The 25,061-nt window shown below is 42.4% G+C and overlaps 1 protein-coding gene and 1 pseudogene across 4 annotated transcripts in view; one reads left to right on the forward strand and one right to left on the reverse strand.

The window, feature by feature from the left end:
* The window catches only part of rxraa (retinoid X receptor, alpha a), a 109,179-nt gene extending 86,801 nt beyond the window's left edge, over positions 1 to 22,378 (reverse strand). For all 4 annotated transcript variants that reach the window (XM_006795612.3, XM_006795610.3, XM_006795611.3 and 1 more), the window contains exon 1: positions 22,068 to 22,378. In XM_006795612.3, the coding sequence (XP_006795675.1) occupies positions 22,068 to 22,095 (28 nt within the window). In that variant the 5' untranslated portion in view covers positions 22,096 to 22,378. The remainder of the gene's footprint in view (positions 1 to 22,067) is intronic.
* Positions 2,294 to 5,441, forward strand: LOC148102143 (uncharacterized; annotated as a pseudogene).
* Positions 22,379 to 25,061: the final 2,683 nt, after the last annotated feature.

The following is a 25,061-nucleotide window of genomic DNA, read 5'->3' on the forward strand; positions in this document are numbered from 1 at the left end:
AAAAAATCTGGTAATTCTTTGTTGTTACATTCATTGGGCCCCTATATGCCCAAATATCAAAGAGAAATTAAAAATGCATGCTGTGGAAGAGTTCGGGTCTTAGGAGGTTAAGTTGATGAGAACTGTTTTAGTTGTACCCATAGGCATTCAAAAGATGAAATTTTCTCCACTTTAAAGGTATAAGGAAACAGTTTTGTTTATGAAAGAAAGAACGGTTAGAACTTAAGGGACCTGGTGTTTTATTTTGAAAATCTTTATCCCATGCACTAATTTTTACATTGGTAATTGTATTTTAGTTCATTTCATAAAAAAGAGTGACTCTCCTTCATGTTATTTTTTTTTCTTTAGAAATAAATACCTGTTGAGGTAAAATTTTTGCATAAAATACAGATTAATTTAATCAGAAGGTATTGGTATAAATTAGTAATACAGCAAACTCAAGCCCAGTTTCATTTTATGATACACTCTAGCTTTTATCATAGTTACGTGGGACCTGGGTTACAATGGTACACAGATGAACATTCTGCAGGGAAAATCTAACGCACCAACAGCTGAACAGAGATGCTCTCTGGCAAAATGAAGGTGTGTTACTGTGTAGCGACCTGTGCCCCACTCACTGTCTGCCTGAGTCTTAGCGGAAGGTCCCAGAACACGCTTCCTGTTAGCTTGCTAAATTGTCTCCACACGCCCACGCTTCCATCTCTACAGGAGCACAGAGTCTCCCATTAACCACCTCCTGTTGCCTCAGCCTAGTACATCTTCAACCCGCATGCCGAGGATGTAAACATGTACAAACAACGATGGTCAAAACAGAAGGAAGGACCTGTGCTGCCACAGACGTCATCTATTCTTCTCTTCTGAACAATATGTTTTATAACTCTGACCCAGATTCAACAATCAAGCTTTACGCTTGCTTAAGTCAAGACTTGCATTAGCATTTTCTCATTCTCCGTTATTGGTACTTCCAGGCTCATTTGAGCTGACACAGTCAAATTCTAACCAACTCAACAACAGCGAAAAGTTTAGTGTTTTCATGTTTTCTTTTCACCGGCAAGAAGCTTTTACTTCTGAAATTACTGATAATAGAGGTTAAACATGGAATGTTTCACAAGACTGTGTAAAAAGCCTTTAACAATCCAGAAATTATTATTTCAATTTTTAACAGCCTACAACCAAAAGATTGTACAACGTCCTCACATTTTTTTTCTTAATCATCAGTGAAATAATTTGTTTTTTAAAATTGCTTTTATAGCAAACAAACACGCACACAAGGTAATTTGGAGGTTTTTAGACCCTCATGAATAATAAGTACATCAGTTTAAAAAATAAGTTATAGCAACATTTCATAAATACTTCAATAACAAAAAAATACATACATATGTTGAGAAACTGAGTCTCCTATGTGAAATACATTAATGTGAAGTAGTACATAATTCAAAACTTGAAACAAAAACATCTGGTGCTCCAGCTGCTCTGCATGGGTGTGGACCAAAAACCAGCATAACAATAAAAAAAACCAGTGAAATCCATAATACAGTAGAATAAGAATTACACAAGGCAAGACTTGCAAGACAGTTTCAAAAACAAGGATAAAGTGCACTCTTTGTCTAAAATGCTTCTTTAAGTTGGAGCCATTAAATATGAATGGCAAATTTCAAAACCAGCAATACTGATTCCAGATTTTTGACAGCAAAGCTCCATTAGGGTCAGATGACTCCAGACTGAAAAAAGAAAAAAAAAACCACTTGCCACCTGTCCAGGCTTTCAATTCAACATTAAATCAGTTCTAAAATACACACTTCTCATTCAGTATTAATATTTCGGAAAGACCCAAGCTGGACTTAAAAAGAATTGGACAGGAATGTCAGGGTTCCTGGGTCGGTGACCCAGTGTTTTCAGTTTTCCCTCATCAATGTTTCCACTTCCTGTTTGTTCCTGTGTCAGCTCGTCTCGTGCCATTAGCCAGATTATGTTCAGCTGTGTACTCACCGGTCTCTCATTATCATCCTCATCAGTCTGTGTATTTAAGTCTTCTGTTTCTACTCGTTCTTTGTCGTGTCATTGATGTTATGTTGTTGTTTCCGCCTGTGTTCAGTCAGCCATTCAGTCCGTCCGTCCTTCATTCATTCATTCATTCAGTCAGTCAGTCAGTCAGTCGTCCAGCCAGCCAGCCATTTCCTACCTCTGTTCTGTGTGTTCACCCCATCGACAATAAATCACCCAGCTTCACCTACCTGCGAGTCCTGCGTTTGGGTTCCTTCTTCCTCGCCTCCACTCCGCGACCCCTGACAGAATGACTCGACCCGTGCCACGAAGACACGATTGGAACCCAGCGGACTCGGACCTCTACGAGCGGCAGGAGGCAGCGCTTTCCCGTTGGGCAGAGGTGGTCAGGGGAAAACAGCGGCTCTTCTCGGAGAGAGAGCACGTCTTCGAGGGGACTCGCCTGGCTCTGGGCGGGCCTCGGAGACGCCGCGTTCCCCCACCTGCTGCCTCACCTGCCCCGGAGCATTTGCCGCGGAGAGCGGACGTTTCATGCCGCGCTTCGGCCGCTCCCTCTCTCGCCGCTCCGCTCCTCGTTCACACACCCGCCGCCTCATTCGCCGGACCTCCACCTTCGCCAAGGCACCGCGGCTACGCCTCCCACCTCGGCTCCATGGAGGCTACCGCGCCAGAGGCTCAGCTGTTTACCCCGGCCGCTTCCTCTTCCCGGAGAAAGCGGCGCACACGCCGCCATAACACGGACTGTTTTCAACAACTCCCGGTGGTGAGTTCCGGTAACTGTTTTCCACCCTCCTCATTTGACACTTCACCCAGATTAACTAACAGATTCACAGCTGATTCATGGGGAGATTCCCTCCTGGATGATGTAGACTGGGAAGATTTTTTCTGCTGTGCTCCCGCAAAGACTGTAAATCGTGGTGGCAGAAGAAACAGAGTATTCCCGGATAAACCTGCCTGTATCACACACCCGGTCACTAATTCCACACCCGTCACTCAGCCATTTCCCACCAGCACGGCAGCCCAGATTCGGCCTTCCTCCTCAGCCATTTCATCACCTCAGATGACTAGGGCCCGGCCTACACCCACACCAGTACCAGCTCCCACACCGGTGCCAGCTCCCAGGAGGAGGGCAGCTGCGACGCAGCCTACCTCCACATCCGCTCTTGTTTCCCGGGTGGGGGTGACTGGTGTCCAGCCACCTCCCGTGCCTGTCCCAGCACCCAGGCTGAGGGCAGCCTCAATCCAGCCTGGCCACCCTAGAGGCTTGGAAGAGCTAACTGGTTCACCTACTACTTCACCTCTTCATCCACCTCCTGATCCAACCTTTCACGCCCTCGCACTGTCCCTGGTTAGGCTAGCTGAGGTGTCCCCTGCTCAGGCACCAGCTTTACTAGCCCAGGCTGTAGCTCTATCTCCTTCGCTAGCTCAGTCTGTAGCTGATCCATTAGCCTCCTCAGTCCAGTCAGTTCCCTCACCTGCTGTTCAGCTCCCACTCCAGTCAGTTCACTCGCCTGCTCTCCAGTCTGCTCCTGTTCAGTCCCCTGTAGTCCAGTCTCCTCCTGTCCTCCAGTCTGTCCAGTCTGTAGTCCAGTCAGTCCAGTCGTCCCCTGTAGCTCAGTGTCCTGTTCCCTAGTTGCCTCCCGTCCAGTCAGTCCAGTCTCTCATCCACCACCCTGTTCAGTTCCCAGACCTGCAGCCACAGCACCCAGAGCCAGCTGTGAGCCCTCCTGCTCTCCAGCCAGGGGCCTCCGCGCCCGCCGGCCCTGCCTGTCTCCAGCCAGGGGCTTCCGCGCCCGCTGGCCCTAAAGCTGTGGCTCCGTCACCCCCGGCTCCCATGCCGTCGCCTGGTCCAGACTCAGCTTCGGCTTCAGCTTCGCCTGGGCCAGCCTCAGCTCCCGCTTCGCCTGGGCCAGCCTCAGCCTCGGCGTCAGCCTCTGCTTCGCCTGATCCTGTGGCTGCCGCACCGTCGCCCCAGCCACGTTCTGGACGTCATCGCCGGCACGGCCGCCCACCGGACCTGCTCAGCGGCCGCCGCCGCTGTCCTCGCGGCCGCCCACCGGACCTGCTCAGCGGCCGCCGCCGCCTTCCTCGCGGCCGCCCGCCTGAACTGTCTCGTCTCGGCCGCCGGCCACGCGGCCGCCCGCCTGAACTGTTTGTCTCTCTGTGGACTCCGTCCCTCCGTCCTGGGCCCCCTCCGCCCGCCCTGTACTGGTCTTTTTCTCTTTTGGCCGTCGGGTGCCGTCCTTTGGAGGGGGGGGGTACTGTCAGGGTTCCTGGGTCGGTGACCCAGTGTTTTCAGTTTTCCTTCATCAATGTTTCCACTTCCTGTTTGTTCCTGTGTCAGCTCGTCTCGTGCCATTAGCCAGATTATGTTCAGCTGTGTACTCACCGGTCTCTCATTATCATCCTCATCAGTCTGTGTATTTAAGTCTTCTGTTTCTACTCGTTCGTTGTCGTGTCATTGATGTTATGTTGTTGTTTCCGCCTGTGTTCAGTCAGCCATTCAGTCCGTCCGTCCGTCCGTCCGTCCGTCCTTCATTCATTCATTCAGTCAGTCAGTCGTCCAGCCAGCCAGCCATTTCCTACCTCTGTTCTGTGTGTTCACCCCATCGACAATAAATCACCCGGCTTGACCTACCTGCGAGTCCTGCGTTTGGGTTCCTTCTTCCTCGCCTCCACTCCGCGACCCCTGACAAGGAAGAGAGTGCTTATGGAGAAAAGTCAAGTTTTGGAATGAAGAGTTTGGGCCAAAATAACCAGTGGAGACAACGGGGCTCTCTCCAGTATAAGCCTTCATGCATCAGGTCCGATATTATGGACATACCTTAAGTGTGCTGAACCTTAGGGAAAAGCAAAAATGCACATATACTCGAATTACCAGAAAACTCATAGCAAATCATAGTTCTTCATTCATGCATACATTTTATATGTAAATATATAATATCTAAGTATATAATAGAGTCTGTGCTCATATATGAACAGTTATATAAACTTTGGAAAGCCGTAATGAAACTGATTTTCCACCAAAGGTTTAAGTAATCCTCTGATCTTTACCAAACACCTGGAAAGGTTCAGTTTTCCAGGAAAGCTCTGGCTAAAGATCTCAACTTGCTCTTTGGATCTTTACACGTGTTATGTAAAAACTTGTGAAATACTATGAGGAACCCAACCTTGCCGAGTCTTTCGGTTCAGCAGTCAAATGCTTACTCTCAACTGCAAACAGGTTCATCTTAATGACTTTTATTGCATTTTATAGGAATGGTTTGGGGTTTTTTTAACATCTAGAATCCATGAAAAATATTACATTCAAGCCACAAGCACCACAACTGCATGTGATTCATAATTTTTTCTGTGCTTCATCTCTAATTCTAGACGTTATTTCAGACTTGGTAGGTCAACCCACTGATTGCACTCCTTTGCTTGTAGATCTCAGCTGACATTAGTGGAGTGTATCCTGGATAGGTCGTGAGGCCATTGCAGGGCTAACAAAACGAGACAGACCGCCAAGCACACGCTAAACCTATTGGCAATTTAGAATCACTAATTAACTCACCATGCATGTCTTTAGACTTTGGAAGGTTTCTGAAGCACATGGGAAATATCCATGCATTCAGTGACATGTAAAGTGTGTAGTGCTCCATGGGTGAGTAAAACAGCCGAGGCTTGTTATGGGTTGGAGTATTATTCCAAAGCCTGAGTGATCTCTCGTGCTCTTCAGGAACAGATGCATGCCACACATTCCAAGAGGCAACCAAATCATTCCAGTTGAGGATATGCCAAGCTGGCTGGAATTACGCTTTCATCCAGATAAGTGTCAGTTTATCCATCTATCATATCCTCCAATCTAAATGGTATTGTTTGAAAAGTAATAAAAACACCACCCCTTTCCTTTTTCTCTTGAAAAGCTTCTGACAGCAATGTTTAGCTTAGCACAGGTAAAACTGACAACACGCACAAAATGTCTACAAATGAATAAGAAAACAAAACTCAATTTGCATGCACGTGCATGACAATCAAATGGAGAACAAGCTTATTGATACTGTTTAAGGGCAGATGGAAGTGTACAGTTCAACTTAGCTTTTACAAAGAAAAAGGAGAAACTTTGGAGAAAAGTGTGTTTCCAACACACCTGTAGTGACAAAGTTAAATTAAAAAGGAAAAAAAAAGTTGGTAAAAACTGTAGTAAGCTGTCAAGGACAAGTCATAAATTCAGTATTAACTCTAAGTTGGCGTCACATCTTTTATATGAGAAATGTCTCATTTTTTGAAGTTGGTTTGTTTTAAGTCCATAATCAAGGACAAAGTTGTCAGCTACATTGTTACAAGATATTAACACATCATAAGGAAAAGAGAAGTCACTGGATCAGTCATGTAAAGGAGCAGCTGCCAACACGTGGATGGACCACGAGTTGGGAGATAAAATGAGAAAGAAGAGGCAAAAACAAGTGAAAAACAGACAGCGAAAAAAACAATGGGAGAGCAAGTCAATGGAAAAAAGGAAAGTGAGAAAGAGAGAAAAAGGGGAGAGACAGCCAGTGGGAGGCATAGAGAACTAGGTCAAGTCACATGACTGGGATTGACTACAGGCAGGATTAAATATCCTACAGCATGTGGTCATTTACACAACAAATGTAGATTTCATTTTATAAATTATTTCTCTTCCATGGGGGAATGAGGCTCAGCATAGCAAGTGTGTAGCTACTCTGTATGCTGGTTGGAAGCGAGGCTTTTCAATGAGCACAAAAACAGAGCATTAAAGACTTGAGCGAGCCGTTCCCTCTGAGACAGGAAACAAAGCGAAAGCCTGCGATAGCATGAAAATGATCATAACAGGAGGGGACACGGTTCCAGCAGGAGACGGTTCCATTGTGACAGGCTAATGGCTGTAACATACACTGCCCATTATCCTGGGTAAATGCAAAGGACAGTGAAATGTTACAAAAACAAAGATGTCATGTATTTTAACCACTTACAGTGTGACAGCATAAGTGTGCCGGCAAGCCTGAACACGAGGTCTTGAGGAATATATTGATTCATACTCATATTATCGAAGGCTAAATGCAAAACACACCACATAAATAGCATGGTCCATTCTAGTGGTGCCTGCATGTATGTGTGTGCAGAAGGAGGCACACCCACCGCAGGTCGGCACAACAGGAACCCGGTCCGGCTGCAGGTAGGGGCTGGCTGGGTCGAGGTAATTTAACTTTCAAAATAAGAGCAAGGCGATTGCCCACGAGCAAACCAATTACAGATGCCACAAAAAAGTAATTTAAAAAAAATGTCAAAACTAGTCATAATCATAATATTTAAGAAGGTTAAGAAGTTAACAGTGGAAATAAAAATTGGTGAAATTTTCACTGACCAAAACAGGCTCCAAATTAAGCATTTCAATAGTGATCTGGCATCATCATTACTCAGAGCTTGTCTGAATGCAATAGTATGAGTGAGACATTTATAGAGTAATGCAGGATGGCATGTCGTGAGATGTAAAATGTCACTAGTACCCCATCAACCCGTCATTTCCGCCACCATCCATCCACCCTACTCCACTGAGGAAACTGCAGCTGCCAATCAAGCACAGAACTGCAGGCTAAGCTGGTCATAAGCTCAGTCAATCCCCTGAAGCCCAGTATGTGGAATACCAATCATTCATTCACTGTGACTCTGTGGTCGGTTGAGAAGAGGAGATACACAGCGGAAACGTGTGTGTGTGTGTGTGTGTGCGCGCGCGCATATATGTGTGGGTGGGTGTGAGAGAGAGAGAGAGAAAAAAGCTGGTCAATGGACTGAAATCTGTCACTTCCTGTCTAACAGGAGATTCTCCAGCAAATGAAAGCCAATCAATGTGATGTAATGTAACACCAGTATCCAGAACAACATGTGGCCCTTTGGCTCTGATCGGTTTGACCCTCAGGTTTTGAGGTCAGAAGCCCAGCGCTGTGCATTTTCTATCAGATCTACAACAACAGCAAATAAATGATTCATCTGTGACATATCTGACACAAATATTTGGGGAAGCAGAGGCTCTGGAGACAGAGAAGGGCGTTTCAGAAGGTTGGTGGTTTGATCCATTGGTTGTAGTATTAGTTGTTAGTTGTAACATTACAACATTAGTTGTAGCAGGGATACTAGAATAGAAAATCAGAGTTTTTTGGTTTTTTGCTTGAATTTTTTTTAAATAAGACTGCAAGATATAATCTAATATTTTATTTTGACGTTGTTTATGTTTCCACAGCTCTGCACCTCACAGCGTGTACAGCCTTGGAATTTAAGGTTTATAACTAATTACTTACCCCAAATCTAAACAATCATTTGACTTGGTGTATATATTAGAGTCATTTATGATGTAAAAGTAAAACTCTCTGGTTAACCTTAAAAGATTTATTTGCAGTTTTACCGTGTGTGTGTTTTGTATGTGTGTTTAAGCACTGGCCCTAAGGTGCACAAAAAACGACATCAATAAGAACAAAGCCCTTTTATGATAGCGTGGGGAGCTCCAGGTTAATAGGTGAGAGGCACCTTTCGGAAGCTACCTAAATGCCATGGATGACCTCACTCGCATGTCTACCTGCAGAAACCACAAGATATGATGAGCCAGTGAAGCGCAAGACTGCTCCAAAAATACTAAATCTGCCTTCCAGGGTAAAAACTCTTATCTCAAATAACAATTACTGACCAAGAGAGACAGACCGTCATATTTGTTTAGCGCTGAGCAGCGGTGCCCCTTTTCAAAAACTGGGGTCCAAAGGAGCAGAGTTAATTTGGATCAAAGGATGGGCAAGTGGACAAGCCAAAACAAGGTCATTCTGCAGGACCACACAGAGATGTGTGTAAATACAATGGCCTTAAGGCACGTGGACAATGTTTTCTAGTGTAGCTTGATGTCAAGGTAGTGTGTATATCCAATAATCCTCGGTCCCTCCGGCCGTTACATTCAAATTTTAAAGAAAGCACAACCCTCTGACTAAACTCACTACATTTCTATGTTTTCCTTCTTTTTACATGTTCCTCCACTATGAAATGATATCAATATTTAAAATAGGTATTAGAATGCACTGTAAGCTAACATCACACACACACACACACACACACACACTAGTATCATCAACATCAGCATTCCTAGAAGGACGTGCAACTTGTCAGCTCAGCCAGGCAGAAAGATGTAGCTCAGCTGCAGAGTAACGTAGAGGAGAAAAAAAAAGACAAAATCACAATCCTCACAGAAACACAAATGACTGACAGCGTATTTGCTGTCAGACACCAGATAATAAAGGAAATTAGATCAACATAAAAACAGGCTGAGCGAGATGATTGGAATAGCTGTAACAAATAAGTATGATTATTTCCAAGGCCTAAAACTGAGAAAGGTTCAGTCAAAGACTATGTTGATTCATTACCTTACTGATTGGAGGCTAACTGCTCTGTATTCCCTACATTTCTGTCTTCATCTTTCCTGATGAAGGATGAAATGCCTGTCATTTATCCCCCCTCTTTATAAGTATCTCTTTCTTCCCCTCCACTCACCATCTCTCTTCCTCTATCCTCCTTTCTTTCTTTCACTGATCACTGCTCTGTTCCTGCCTGTACATACTGTAGCTCTCAAGGGGGCCCCGCATAAGTAAGCCCATCAGAAGGAGCCCAACGATGCATCCCTTTTGATCAGCACAGTTGCCACATTAGCATGTACCTCTGTGCTCTCCTCTGCACTCTAAGAGAGCTACCTGCCTGTCAGCGCCGCCGACCCATGAGGAGCCTTGCTCAGGTAAGACAGAAGGTGCTTAGAGCCCATCTGAATCTTAATCACTAATGAACACAGGCTTGCTTCACCAGTGATGAGAGGGAAGAGAACCGCTCTTGTGATCTCACCGAGGAGACAGACAAAAGCCTGGTTGTGCATCTGTAATGTACTGTAAGGGCCTCTTAGCTGAACAGAGCACTGCAGACTCTGTGAAAACTAAGTGATATAAAGCAAGTTGAGGCGTTGATTAAATACTAAGGTCTTTCGGGCCGACTTGGGATACTACATCTGAAAGGAAGGCTTGTGAAATCATTCTTCGTATTTTTTATTCAATGACAACAAACCACATAAAGAAAAGAAAAAAAGAAAGAGAAAATGTTTTTCAAGTAACAAAAGCCTGTTTGTGTTTCTGTAATCACACACAGTGGCCCTTTCACAGCTATATCAGAAAAGTACGCTAGTTCGGGTAAGAACAAATCAACACTTTTTTAAATACATATATATGGTATTTTTTTAAGCACTACAAGTAAAAGTTTAAAAAAAGTGGAGCAATTCTTTTCCTTTTCCCTCAGTTTTATGAGGAGCTGTGTTTGGCGCAGGTCTGGCCTGAGTCTGGATCCACAGCCGGGTGCCCTCTCACTTCTCTGCCACTTAATTAGCCCAGCTCAGCACAAAGGGGAGTTGGTCACATGGGCCCAATTTGGGCAGCTATAAAGTCTACAAGGGCTCTACATGCATTACTTTGGGAGTATTTACATGCATGCTGCAAGAAGGTAAGAGACTTTGAAGATGCAAAAAAGAAGAAGAGAAAAAAAAAGGAAACAGAAGAAGTTAAAAGCAGAAAAAAAATGAAATGAAAGGAGGGGAGCCTTAAATTCCAGGGAATTTTTCCAGATGTTGCACAAATATTCTGCTGAGGCAATCCAGATGTGCTCACTCTGTTTATTCCCTCCTTCTGCTCCCTCTTCCAAGGACTTTGCTTTCTTTGCCTGGCCTCTCTCTCTCTCTTTTTTTCCAGCCCCTCTACCCCTTCCTCCTCCAAGCAACACACATCTTTGTTCCCTGATAGTCCCTTTTAAGTGAGGGCTTTAATAGCCCCCACGGCACCTTAGCATCCACTAGATCCTGTAATAAACATCCATTCTCATTCTCTACAGTCCATATGTGTGTGTGTGTGTGTGTGTGTGCCACAGAGACGGAGATTAGCTGTCTCTTTTTAATCGCTCTTTGGATCAATTAACAATTAACTCTGTTACTAACAATAGCTGCGCTGATGAGGAAAAAAGTCATGCACTGAGCAAAGCAGGACCAAAATAAAGGCAACATGCTTCCTGCTTTCTCTTCCCTGACTTCACACTGATCTGTTTTTCTTTTTTCATTTTCACCCTTACCATCACCTCTCCCTTCCCCTCACTTACATACAATCACTGTCATCTCTGCTGAGCATGCTCCTCTCCCACAGAGTGTGACCCAGCCACAACCCCTGACCTTACTTCTCCCAGACAGCACACTGATTCCCATCTGCTCCACATATACCACTTCATGAATCAGCGTTGGGGACTCCACCCGCAGTACATACACGCTGTAGCATCAGTTAATCATCCCGACGGCATACAAAAGCCAACATGTGTAGACTTGTACACAATGAAATGTGCATGCTCAACCACAGGCAGAAACCGCTTTAGGATCCTCAAATATATTTTTTAAAAAGTGGCGAGAATAACACCTTCAGCTCGTCATGAAAAACTGACATGAGTCAATGTATATAGTGAAAAATATCTGATATGAAAGCTGAAGACTTGCGCACACGGACACATCTAAACAGCTGAACACTGCCCTGCCAATAACAACAACTCAATGCTCAGATCAGTTCTGTTTAATCGTCAGCCTTCTCCCGTTTCCAGTTCTGGGCTAAAAACAGAAGAACGCATCCCAAATGATAGTTGAACTTGTCAGAGCCGTTCATGCAGGCAACTGTCAGCACTTTGGTATGCAGAATGCTGACGACAAAGACACGGCCGGCACCTGCACGCTTGCCTGTCTGTCTGTCTAGTAAACCTGGTTTTTCAACACTCTTCCCCTAAATAGCACAAACAATATTCTAGATTATGTGGGAGAGTGAAAGAGGAAAAAAAAAAACCTTACTTCCCTTACTCAGGCAGAGATGTAAAGCCATGTATATAATCCATTTACATTATCCTGAATATTTTCCTTGGTTGCACAATGAGGGGGTTTTAAATAAGCATTTAACTCGGTATTCACTTGATGCGCTTTCTGCATTCATTCATTCTACTTTAGAGTAGCTAAGTAGCCTTGCTCAGTTAAAAAAAGAAATAAGTGCACCCAGCATTGTGGACTCACTGTGGTCAAGATGGGTTTATATTAGAGCAATTTACTATGCGTTTCATGGCTGTCTAGTTATATGTGGCCTTATTGTTTTGTATTAAATGGTTCTACGGTGTGGTTTTATTGCGAGGCCTGTCTGCAAAGCAAATTTCCCAAATGGGACAGTAAAATACTAAAATAGATTATAATAAATACGCTGAATATTGAGGCTGAAGGGAGTGAACAGCCACCTAAGTGCTCCTGATGAAATGTCACTTGTAGAAAAATGTTATATTTGAAAGCATGCAGTGCTTTTCAAAAGTGGAATAATTAGCACACTAAATCCATCTGTCATATTAGCACTGCCCTTTGTGTGTGTGTGCATGTGTGTGTGTTTTTTAATCCTTTCTAGATAGACAGCCCTTCCTCCCCCTCCGCTATTAACAGCCTTCCACCTTTGCACCATTGAGTACATTCCTAAAACCAGACGGCTGTAGCATGGTCTGTAACCACAGGTGACAAAACCCTCCAGACTATCCGCACATGTTCATGTCTACATGTGCACATGCACACAGGTGCGTGTTGTTAAGCCAGGAGGCCACAGTCTGGGCGGATGTATGAACATGCTAGACCTGTAGGCGTCAACAAACAGTTAATCGGTCTTTCACTACCGCAGGCGGACGAAAAGCCTACAGAGGGGCCCTGTTATCTCACATGTTATCATTCTGAGTTTGTATCTTTCATGCATGAAAATCTGTGGCAATAGTGCGAAAGCTCCGACTTGTCAGACATATTTAGGCCGCGAGTCTAAATCTGAGCTGACCTTTGTCAATCTTCTTCCGTATGCTAATATTCCTCCATATCTTCAAACTCATCAGTAACACAGACTGGAAGGTAGTTTCTGTAATAGATCTACTGTTTATCATAATTGCAGTCACAGCCTTTAATCTTCCAGGCAGATTTAAAGGGCCTCTGCAGAAGTTGTGCCCAAATCCACTTCTTTTATTCTAAGGTGGGCATGAAAGTCAAACAAAACTTCCTAATGCCTGGTATTTTGAGAGCTCACAGTTATAGGATGAGGAACTACTCTAGCTGGACAGCAGCTTCAACTATCCTCAATTCAAGCAGGAAAGACTCCAAGGAAAAGAAAAACAAAAAGAATTTAAAAAATAATAATAAACTACAGATTTCTGTAAGTAACTGGCATCACAAGACTGGCAATATAAAATCACTTTTATTTTTTAAGATTTATTCAATTCAATGGAATTGATTTTTACATATTTATATATTATATTTCAAAATTTTTGTTTTTATATATTTATAGAAAACCAAACCACAACAACATTTGCATCAAGGCTCTTTATATTGTACAATAACACAAAGAAAATAGAGTGCTGTAATCTTCATACTTAGAGAAACTGAACAGGATGGCAGTTAACGCAAATGTGGACATTTGGAGTGTGTGGCAACTGGGAGCATGTATAGGATATATTAATCAATACAGGGAAAAAAGAACAGACTTGCTCGTGGCTACTGTAAAACTGCCTCTATCAACAATATAATCCTTTTCTGCAATTGAGGTGGTTGTGAACAGTAAGCACAGTTGTTTAGCTGATATGAGGACATTCATTGTTTCCAGTGACCACTGCTAATTTCCCAAACAAATGGCCAATAAAACCCATAACGTTATATTTGTCAAATAAGCAGAAGCGTTTGTTCTGATACAATAGCACAAATTATTAATGAGTAGGTCTCGTAATATGATTGTACAATGTGGCATCATAGTGCTTCGATTAGTGCTAATGATGCAAATCCAAAAAAATAATACAATGTTCCATCAATTCCATCTAAAATTTAGGATAAATCCTAATAAAAGTTAGTTAGTTAGTTTCTTGAGCTCCTAAGGTGAAGAACTGTTAAAATAAAAAGGGCTTATGAGGAGTTAACGAGTTTTCTAGACAGGGAAGAAAATAAGCTTCAGAACTTTTATTTTATTTTGGGAATATTACAATACTTGATAATACCATTTTTTCTGATTAACACTGGGATAACATTAAATCTATGAGGTCCCCTGAAAATGTGTAGACGGCAGAAACACAACGTTAGAGAAGTGAGTCACTGGCTATTATAAGGTACCCGTGTTGGCATCCATGCCTTATTCTGTCTGGGTCTATTTTATATTGTGACTATTCGCATACAAGTTAATTTTCCAGGTTCAAAAGTTTTCCGTGTGTTCAAAGCAAGCACATACAGATTCTCTGTCTCTCTAAGAAAAAGAAGAAATTACTAAATTTGAAGTTTGAGTGTGAGCTTGTCTCAGATTTGACACTGTGAGTCCAGCTTGGCTCATTTCTTTTCATGGCAGTACTACCTGGCTGGGAATAGAACAAAAACTGAGGGACAAAGTTTGTGATTCAAATTAGAATCTGGGGATCATTCTTTTATGTGTGAATATATACATATAAATTATATCCAAACATATACATTTGTGAATTGATATTCATTCAGTGGGAGTCACATTACTGCAGTGACTACGACTGTTATTTACAACTGCACCTTTCTCTTTTCACTACTATCACTGTCACTGTTTCTCCAACACATGAGCCGTGTGTGGAGTGAAACTGATAACAGACAGAGGAAGTGAAATAACATTAAACAAGTTGACAAAAACTCATTATGTAATCTTAAGTGTAAAAAAAGTGTTACTCCCATTTTAAAGAGAGTGAGATAGAGAGAGAAGCCCGGCGAGGAAAGCGTCATCGTCTGAGCTTTTCAGTCGTGTCAACTCAGTTAACCTCAATCTGCAAGCATAAAAAGAAATGCCGCCATGAAATATTTCCAAACTGTTTTCAGCCTTTTGTTGTCGTCACCCTCCATGCTGTATTAGCTCACCTGCACCTACTGCTGATGTGCAGCTTTGTAGGCCCAAACTTTCTACTTTTGGAAATCAGGATCAGACCAATATCTATCGATATTCTATATTTAATTCAAATATAAGACTGATGCATCATAAATGCACATGCACACTATATATTTTTTAACAAGACAATGTAGAATAATATGTTTGGGGTTGTTTCAGTCCCAGTCAGCACAAAGTTCAGAGGACAGTAGTGTGGAGTCAGCTGGTAGCTTCATGAAATGTTGTGTTACTCATATTTTTAAGTATTTTGTGAAATAAACTGCCTGAAAGTAATGGTTATATCGCCAGTTTAATTTTTAAGACTACAGCTTAAGATCCTAGATGCTCAAAGAGCACCAGTTGATACATACATTTATGTCTTCACTCTGTAAAAAAGTGTTTCAGCTATTCCTGTCATTGCTAGTGATGCTGACAAAACCAGCATTAAACAGAGAGTGTAGTAAACTTAAAAGTAAATAAAATTAAAAATTAAAAATAATTAAAAACAAACTTAAAACCATCACCTATGCATATAACATATGCAAATACAGCATTTGAACATTAGGCTTAAAATAAACAAGCCGAACAAGGCGATCTCAAGCACAAGAAAGTAGATAGCGGAGGAGGCCGATGTCAGTCAAGATACGCATTTGATGGTGCACAGGTGAGAATGGACATAACTCTCACTCTTTGCTCTCAAAACTGCTGCCTTGTCTTGCACCCAAACATCCGCCCACTGACACAAAGTCATACTTGCACAAACAGAACATAACCAGGGCGTTTCGCATGCTCTGGGATTTCCGTACCCTTGCGCCCAGCAGTGCATGAAAGTCCACCCCCGTGGTATCTGGCAAGGTGACAGACACGGTAACAGGGTTGGTGATGGTGTTGGTGAGGAGAGAGGAGAAAGGAGAGCGTGGGACATGCTGGGACACCTTTCACTGCTCGTGACCTCCAAAAGAAACTGCGATGGAGCAGCATGAGACAATCTTAATCATCTTACTCCGTTTCTGCTGTGGCAGCCTGTGTGCACATGTACATATTATACATACGGACGCATGTGGGACATGTTTGAAAAAGACTGCACAAATACACTTGGTTATTGATCAATTAACAAATGAATGGTAATACACCCATCCAAAGATCTGCAGGAAAAAAAATGTATAAATGAAACTCAACAAATTAAGCAATTTGTAAAAAAATAAATAAATAAAAATTCGGTGGTTCTCATTGGGGCCAATTACTAGTGGCTTGAGGAATAGCAAGTGGGCACGAGGAAGTATAATGACACGGAGGAGCACAGCATATCTAGGATTCTCTCCTTTCGTCCTCACTCCAGAGCGAATACTCATCAAAGCATGTGTGCTCATAGCATAATTAATAAACACATCATAACCGCTAAACAGACAAGTTATTTTCATGCATTACTGCAATCGCAGAAGCAGAGTCGACAATTGTTTTCATTACTGCAAATATGCCAACTTGAGGGATGCGCAGAAGAGGACAGGGTAGTTAGCTTCTGACAGCCCCCCGTTTTCTCGTAGCATCTTAATTTCATAACAGAAGCCTAACATCCAGCGCTCTTTTTGTTATTCCTTCTTTTAATTGTTACCGTCTCTGCCTGCATTGACTTTCTCGTCCTTTTCCTATTCTTTTTTGCGATGCACACAGAAAAGAGAGTTTTGGCTTGAGTAGGGCAAACCGACCTTGCTCTCAATTCGAATTATGAGTGTGATCTGGTCAAATCCCCACAGAGACTCCGTTTCCACTTCAAAAGAGTGGCTGTACGCACCCTGAATAATGCCAGCCCACAGAAAAGCCATTCAGACACTCTCAGGACCTGCAATAAACCCCGAGACCAGTTGAGCTCACAAAATCGCAATACAGAACACATAAGTGCTCACAGCAACGACCAAGTTTCTGAACAAAGTGTGGCTGTAAATGATGAAGTCAATTTAATCAACAACAATTAAGCAGTTAGTGGCTGCATGAATATTATATAAGAAATATTCTCCCATTCAAGCACCTAAAATACGTGCTTTTTTGCTACGGCTTATATATATATATATATATATATATATATATATATATAATTTTTTTTACCTTTCTGCTCTTTGATTGAGTAGAACATTTAAGCAGTGGGTCAAGGTCACCTTGAGCTCTGAGCATTTGTGGCACTCGTCTATTAGTATTTTATAACTAGACTCATCCTTAGTCGATCTAAGATCCTATCAAAAAGATAGGAATATAAAAAAAAATAAAGAAAAGGTTACTCAAAAAAGAAAGGTGAAGAAAATAAGGGAAAACTATGCGCTACTGTCTTTAAAATCTTTACAGGCCGGATCAAATGCCAAAGGCAAATTCTTTAAATGATCAAGTATATGGGGAGCAAAGGTCAAGGTCTGTGGTGCAAAGTTCAGTGTGGCCACAATCAATAAAGACCTCCTGTGAGCAAGGAGCTTCTTACACAAATAATTAACGAGCCTTTGAATCATTCCATGATTTGTGCATTAGAAAGGCTCCAAGCACTTTCTGATTCGTACTATGTTTAGAACATAACCAAGTGTGGGCTGCAGAATAGAGATGGAGAGAAAAGCAAGACAGACTAAATATGCACGGTTTTATCTGAAGCCAGTGTGGCTTCTTAGTCATGAAATATAATTACTGATCAGCACAGATGTTCCTTTAAAAAAAACAAAACACTTTCTGGTCTACATGTGTTTGGTGCGCTCATAATTGAACATAAATCTATTTTTTTTCTCTCATATAGTTAGGTTTGGATGATGGCATGGGTGATGGGTGGGAAAGTGAAGGGCGGGCACGTAGAAGGTGAGCACATTTTCTTTGATTTGCTTGAGTAAGAGGCCTTGTGGGTGAGACTGGGAGAGGAGAAAAAGAGAAAGGAGCTGGAGAGAGAGAGATGTCACTTTAAGCCATTAAGTCTTGCAATAAAACCCCTCCAATAAAAATGACAGCTGCAGCCCCTTTTTCCTCAAAAGGGGAGCAAAAGCATCACATCAGGAACAAAAAACTGGACGGCCGTAAAAGACAAACTTGGCCAAATGCTTTTGGCAATGTAATTCCATCAGCCCACTCCCACCACCACTACCACACACACACACACACCCTTCCAGACGCACAGCTTCTTGCAGTATTCGCTTTGTTCCTGAGTTACTGCCAGAAAAGGAATGTAGCCTTCAGAACCCCCACCCCGCCTCCTCATCAACCACTACCACCGCATATCTCACTTTTTCATCAAACACCATGAACTTCATTGATTGTGCACATCTGTGACTTTGTATGATGGGGGCACCTTATGTTCCCTCAAACAGAAAGCACCAAAGAGTTTAGCTCCATTGAACTCGGGAAAAACAACAAACACCTCTTCAGCAGGCCTAGAGTGAGCAATCAGACGCTTTGCAATAGTGTTAAGCTTAGTTTGTGCTTGCCACCATGTAATGTGATTACAGCTCACTTTGGTGGCACTTTGGCTGGCCAGATATCTCCCAATTTTTGAACCCTCGTGCGCAGAAAAGGTGGCGCAAAGGCAACGGTGCATGAGTAGTGGAGGGAGACTGCTGCAACAGCTGGAAAAGATGAGACTTTTTAGTAGAAAACTGTTGAAAACCTAAAGATGTGTGTGTGTCTGAATGATGTACTTCATATTGTTACTCTCTCTATTGTGATTCCAACGGTGCAGTAGTGTATTATTGTTAGCAGTGACACCTATTAATTAGGAAAAGAATGCAGCTAGTCAAGTCAATCCCAAATGTAAACGTGTGCACTGTGATCAAAGCATCACGCACCCATGGCTTTAAATAAAGGATATCAAATTTAGTCCCATTAATGACTACAAAGGGAAATTAGAATTTTACATCAACATAGTTTAGGAATATGCTTGTGTTTATTGGGAATGTATGACCAGGTAGCCTTGTTTGAAATACAGGTCTGACTGAACTTATTTTCAGTTCTACACCATCGCTACCATACAGACAGTAATTTGACTACCATGTCTTGCACCTTACATGCAACGTCTATCACCAAACTTTTTTTTTTTTAAATTCTGCATCTGCTTGAAGCACAACTCACTATACAGACAACATCTAAAATGAAGCGGGCCAAAAATTACTTAAAAAATTGATCTGAGTGATCTGAAAGGCAGACTAAAATTAGCAAAAAGGAACTTTATCGCTGTCTTATTCACAAAGAGTCACCACACTTTGTGAACAGCTCCCACGATCAAACCAGGAATCTTTCACTTGTTAGGTAAATGTGAAAACCACAAACTGATATACTTGTCAATTAGTTTTGTTTTGTTTTGTTTTTACTAAATCAATTATTTTATTAAAGACTTTTTCTGTTTGGAAACAGATGAAATCATATACATATTTGCTGTTTTTAAATCACGTCTTAAAACATATCTATTTATCTTGGCTTTCAGCACAGCAGGACTTGTTGATGTCTCTTATTACGTTTCTTATTATATTATTTTTAATTTTAAGATATTCTACATGTTTTATATTTGTAGCACTTTGAACAACACGGTTGGATGTAAAGTATGTTATAAATAAAGATGCTATGCTATATATTTGATGTATCAAATACACAATTAATCATAAATATGGCTCTACATTTCTTACAGTAGTCTGTGACTTACTGTAATCAGGACAATTTTATTTAATTGTCCAAATGTGCCTCTGAATGCACTACACTGTGAATAACATACTCTACAGCACCTTCTCATTTTCGACCACTGATATAAACAAAAGTCAATATGACCAATAATAGCTGGGCACGCACAACATTTAGCTGGTGAGATTTCATTAAGAAAAACTTCCTAGATGTTGACATATTAGCCATGAAATAATCAACCAAACAGACACTCAATACTTATAGAGCAAATGACTTGGAGAGGAAAAAAGACTTGAATTCGGCATGGTTAAAAACCTCTCCTTTCCTTTCACAGGAAAAATGTTTATTTCACTGACAGACTCTAAGCCCAGTAATTCTCGGACAAAAGGACACATTCTCCTTTTAATGTCATCCGTTCAGTCGCCACAGTTTATTGCCAGATATGAATGGAGGATGGTAGACAGTGGGATTAGGCAGCGCATGAGCATCCAGTACTGGGCATACGGTGCCAAAGAGAGGTGTCGTCATCGCAGCCAACAAGCGATCTATAATTGTAAAATGTACCATGTGTCATCTGAAACAGTATCACAATTTCTAATGCGGTATGACAGATAATTACCCGGGTAAGCGGTTAATCAATAAATTCAAGGACTTTGCAGATAACGGCGTCCTTGAATTAACAATCAGCGCTCAAGTGGACCTTTGATAGAGCAAGTGCAAAAATAAACGGCAATTTAAGGACACACAGATTAAGACTATAGGCGATGAAGAAGTTGCTGATACAGCACGTAGAGCAGCTTGAAGGGAAAGATGTGGGCCAACTCTGATGGGAAAGTGTCGAGCCTTACACCAGCCAGATACCACAAACTTTTAGATACCACTTTGTTTTCCATATACGCTCCACGGACCACTCTGGTGCTCAATTAGGTAAAGTGAAACTTGAATCACTTTCAGCATGGACACACAATACACTTGCACCTGTAATAACAGCCTGTCAGTGTGTGTCACACTGGCGGTTTAGCGTAATTCTGAGAAGCCACATAAAGGGCGCTGTGGCAACAGTGTCAGCAAGCGAGGCCTGTAACTGAAGAAAGCCGCCCAGTGCCTCAGAAGTCCCTGTGAATCTCCTTGGTGCATACAGGCAGCTGATGATATGTGTCAAGGTGTAACACGATGCCCCCATGAAAGTGCAGCAGACACAATAAAAAGGGCTTGCCTACAGCTCTGTGCCCGTCTGGAACAGAGGACAAGGGTCTGTTTCACTCACTTTGACAAACTTACAGTAGCAGTCATAATTAATGATTTATGTTGTTCCGTGTCTTTAAGCTGGAAAAATGTAAATGACCCAAATATTTAAACATTAGATCTAAACAAAAACACAGGCACTTATTAAAAATATGTTGCATCAGCTACTAGACATTATTACTCCTGTGTAAATACCCTGTTCTCCTTTACTTTCTGGAAAATTAATGTGACTAATGTGACATTTGTCACATACAGGACCCTTCACAAACTGAGATCTTAAGTGGAAAATTCACCTCCTTTAACAAAACTATACTCAGAAGTTCCCACACCTGTGTCACCTGTGTGCGCCTGGCCTCAGGTCCTCAGTAGTTCTTTTACCTGAGCAGTGTGCTAGGAGATGTCAGGCAATTTTAGGAGAGTTTTAAGCTCAGGAGCCAAGTTTTATACTGCCTGTTTAAACCACAAGTACAAACGGAAGTCAATTTAGCCGCGAGATAAACCAAGTCACGTTTTTTTGTTTTCCTTTATGTTTTATTAAGGGCTGCCACTTTAACACAACGACTTCCACAACGCAAAAGCGAGGCATATGCTGCTTTAAGGATGGTAACATAAGTTAAAAAAACATAAACAAATAAATACATTGCCCGTCCTTTAAAAGGTACATGTGTCTGTTACGCGTATAATTTATCAATACCTGCTTGCGGGCGTAGTTTAAAGCTTCACCTCGGTGTGCATTTTTCTCCTCATGAAACTTACAAAAGTGTCGACGGCCAAAGTCAAAGCGTAAAGTTTTCTTGCTTCTTTTTTTCTTTCTAGAGTTGATTTCACAGCAGCGCACGCGAGGAATGCGCGCTCTACAGCGAGCGTTGTCATCTGTATCACTGCCAAATGTCATCAGCTCAAACGGCTGAATTATAAGCGCAACACCGCGAGGATAAGTCTGCTTTGACTCAAAGATAAACTACAAGTCCGCGTCGGAGGTAAAATTCTGTATAGCCACGGCCGCTCCGCGGCGTCAACAGCCCCAAACGTGTTGATGCATTTTGGCAACTCGCTCCACGCGCTGTCAAAAGACAGAAAAGGGGGCAAAAAATATCAGAAAAAAGACAAAGAAACGCAGAGCGAAGACACGTTGCACACTAATATACGGACTCAAGTGCGATCACAAAACTACCGCGTTCATATTAAAATGAGGCAATGTCATTAAACAAACAAACTTACCCAATGACAAGAATGGTTTGGTTTCCATGTCTAACTCGTAGGTTAGCTCATGCCAGCTGAAACCACCGCGTTTGGGAGTTTTCTGTTTTTTTCTACAGGCGGCTGCTCGAATAGACCAGACCAGGGCGCTGCTGCTGCTGCTGCTGTTGACTTCTCGAAGAAGACAGAATTTGCTCAAAGCGGTAAAAGTGACAGATCGATGTGTGATGGTCTCCGAAGATAACCTAATGTCTCTACCTCTGTTTGCTCACTCTGCTGCTGCGCTCACACTCCTTTCCTCTCCCTCTCACGCTCGGTGTACAACTCCAACTACTGGATCTGCACTGCAAAAGGGACCTGCGCAGGGGGTACTCCCACAAACGTAGACCGGGCTGCAGCGACACGGAGAGAAACTGGAGGCTCGCTGCGTGAACTTTGAAAAGAGAAGCGCGTAAAGAAGGGTGGACGAGACCGCACGGCGCAGTCCATCCCGAATATGAAAGTTTTCGAAATCAAGTGGAATCAGTTCAGCAGCTGAGTAGCAGCTACTTACTTTTTCCACCGCTTATCTCTTGTTATTTTAACCTGGTCACACGTGTTGAACCTCGGCTGTTGGCTCAGCAGACACATTTTTCAACCGCATTTACTCACTGCCGAGGGCAACACGAAATGAAAACACGAAAAGCACATTGAGCTACACAACCGGAACTGGGATTTTGGTGGAATTGTAACCAATCTAAGTCCCATCTCATATGTGCTTTTATAGATTTAAGTCACTTTTTTGGAACTCTGGTAGGAGGACATTTGACATTCTTCTTTCAATGTTCTGCGCATTCAAATGGTGAATGAAAAAGTCACCAAAGCCATACATTTCTTCTCCTGCCACCAGATACTCAACAAATCAAATTTTAACCATTGAAAAAAAGGAAACTGAGTATTACTACACTCTCCAACTCTTAACAATGAGTTATTATATTTATACATCGTGAAGGCCAATAAGAAAAAAAGGGCAAGGAAAGACTTCTCACTACTTCCCTCAACTCCTTCCACTGTACATCTGGTCATATGTATTAAATTCCTACTATAGCTTTCCAACAAGGAAAAATTAGAAAGGACAAAATATGGATTTATCACAGATACAAAAAAAGTTTAGGTTAGATTCACAGAATCCCCTCTAGGCTGTAGCTTTACAGCAAGCAGTAGCACACTCATTTGCATAACCCTCACTGCATTAGCTCAATGTGCAGTCTAGATCATTCCTCTGTTATTGTTCTCTGTGCCATATCTGTGCAGTGCCAGTGGATTCATGTCACATCCACCTTGTGTGCTCCTCCTCCCCCTCAACATTCACACAGGAACCAGGAACATGTTTCAGGAGGGTGAAAAATGTCCTTTCTTTGGCACAGATTGAAAGGGGGAGTAGCTCAGATGCAAGCTTTGCATTTTCCCTTATGCGGTGCATATTGGAGCGGTGGAATGTAGGCATACGCCTCCTGCAGCCATCCTCTAGGCCTCTGTGATGAGCCCGCTCCTGTTACAAACTTGAAGGTGTTCGCCACGTTTGTACTGAGGCAAGATACATAATTAATGCAATGCATGGCACATCAAAGATCAAAGACAGTTGTGCAAAAAAAAAAGGGGAGAGGGAAATTAAGTCTGACTGGGCACTGATTCGAGGTGTGTTTGTGCACGTGTGTGAAAGAGAACGTCTATGTTTCTGTGTAGGTGTACAGTGGCATGGGTGGGGTGTCTGTGTGTGGGGGTGGTGGGGGACTACCCAGAAGATTGTCCGTTGTGTTTGTGTGAATTTTTCTATCATCTTTCTTCCACATTATGCAAACACAGCTCCATCTGATTATTGATAACTGCTGAGGATGGTGAGTTGACGCGCTGGGTGAATGCGCACCAGAAGGGGCTGGAGAGAGCAATTGGGCATCCTGTTTGTACTTAGCTGAGTAGACAGTTTTGCCTTGGGCTTTCACTGTGTAATATAAGACAGACATAACACAATCCTTTTAAACACCTCGATCAGGCTGGGTTCTCTCATCTTCCCGCTAGAGCAGGCTATTTAATCCTCAGCTTGGGCTGTGATTAATAGCACTTTGACCCTTAACCTTCATCCATATAAATTTTCTAGAGGCTGTTGTGGCTCTTCCAAAGTTGTCACACCTCTCCTCCTAGAGGCCTGGAGTATACACTTTCTCTAAATATCTTTTGGTTTAGTTCTTGCTTCTTGCCTTCTGCTTTTGTTTCCCCGCTTTATGCAATGTGTGTTTGGACCTCAGGGGATGAGAGACCACCACTGATATGATACACTCTACTGTGGTTGCTTTGACAGCCCCCCCCCCTCTTTCCCACTCCGTTGAAATGAGTGATAAATGAGACAAGGTCTCCTTTATAGTATGACCATTCACAACAAACTCATCCATAAAAGTTATTATGGCATCCTTTAGTGGCAGTGACAATGGATACCAAAAACTGAAGATTGTACAGATATATACAGATTTTTTTTTAAATCTCAAAAATGATTAATGCTGAGAAACATTTCAGCATCAGATCCTGAAGGTCTGAAAGGAACTAAATATTTTAAGACTAGTGAAATAAATAAACAAAAAACGAAACCAAGGTTGTTAACAAAATAAAAGAAAGCAAGCTGCCACACAAAAAGTAGAATTTGTTCTTATCTGGAGGACGTGTGACTTCTCTTTTTTAAAAATGTGACTTCAATTAAGTGGGGGGGACGACACAAAAGCATTTTAGATCATTAGCCTGTTTGCTGAGGTGTTCAGCATTGTCCGCCCCAAGGGAAGGTCTTGATCGTCACAGCCCCGGGTTCACATTCCTTAACCCTCGGGGTCAGGGCTTTGTCTGAGGATAGCACTGAGGCAACTTCCCCTGCGGAAATCAACAAGAGCAGCTGACACACTGAAGGCTGGAGACACTCACAGAGACAGGAAGAAGTACCACTACACACAAAGAAGCAAGTACATGGTCAATCTTGCCTATTTTCTCTTT

This window comes from Neolamprologus brichardi, chromosome 7 (genome assembly GCF_056152115.1).
Source record: "Neolamprologus brichardi isolate AB-2024 chromosome 7, ASM5615211v1, whole genome shotgun sequence".
NCBI classification, from domain to species: Eukaryota; Metazoa; Chordata; class Actinopteri; order Cichliformes; family Cichlidae; genus Neolamprologus; species Neolamprologus brichardi.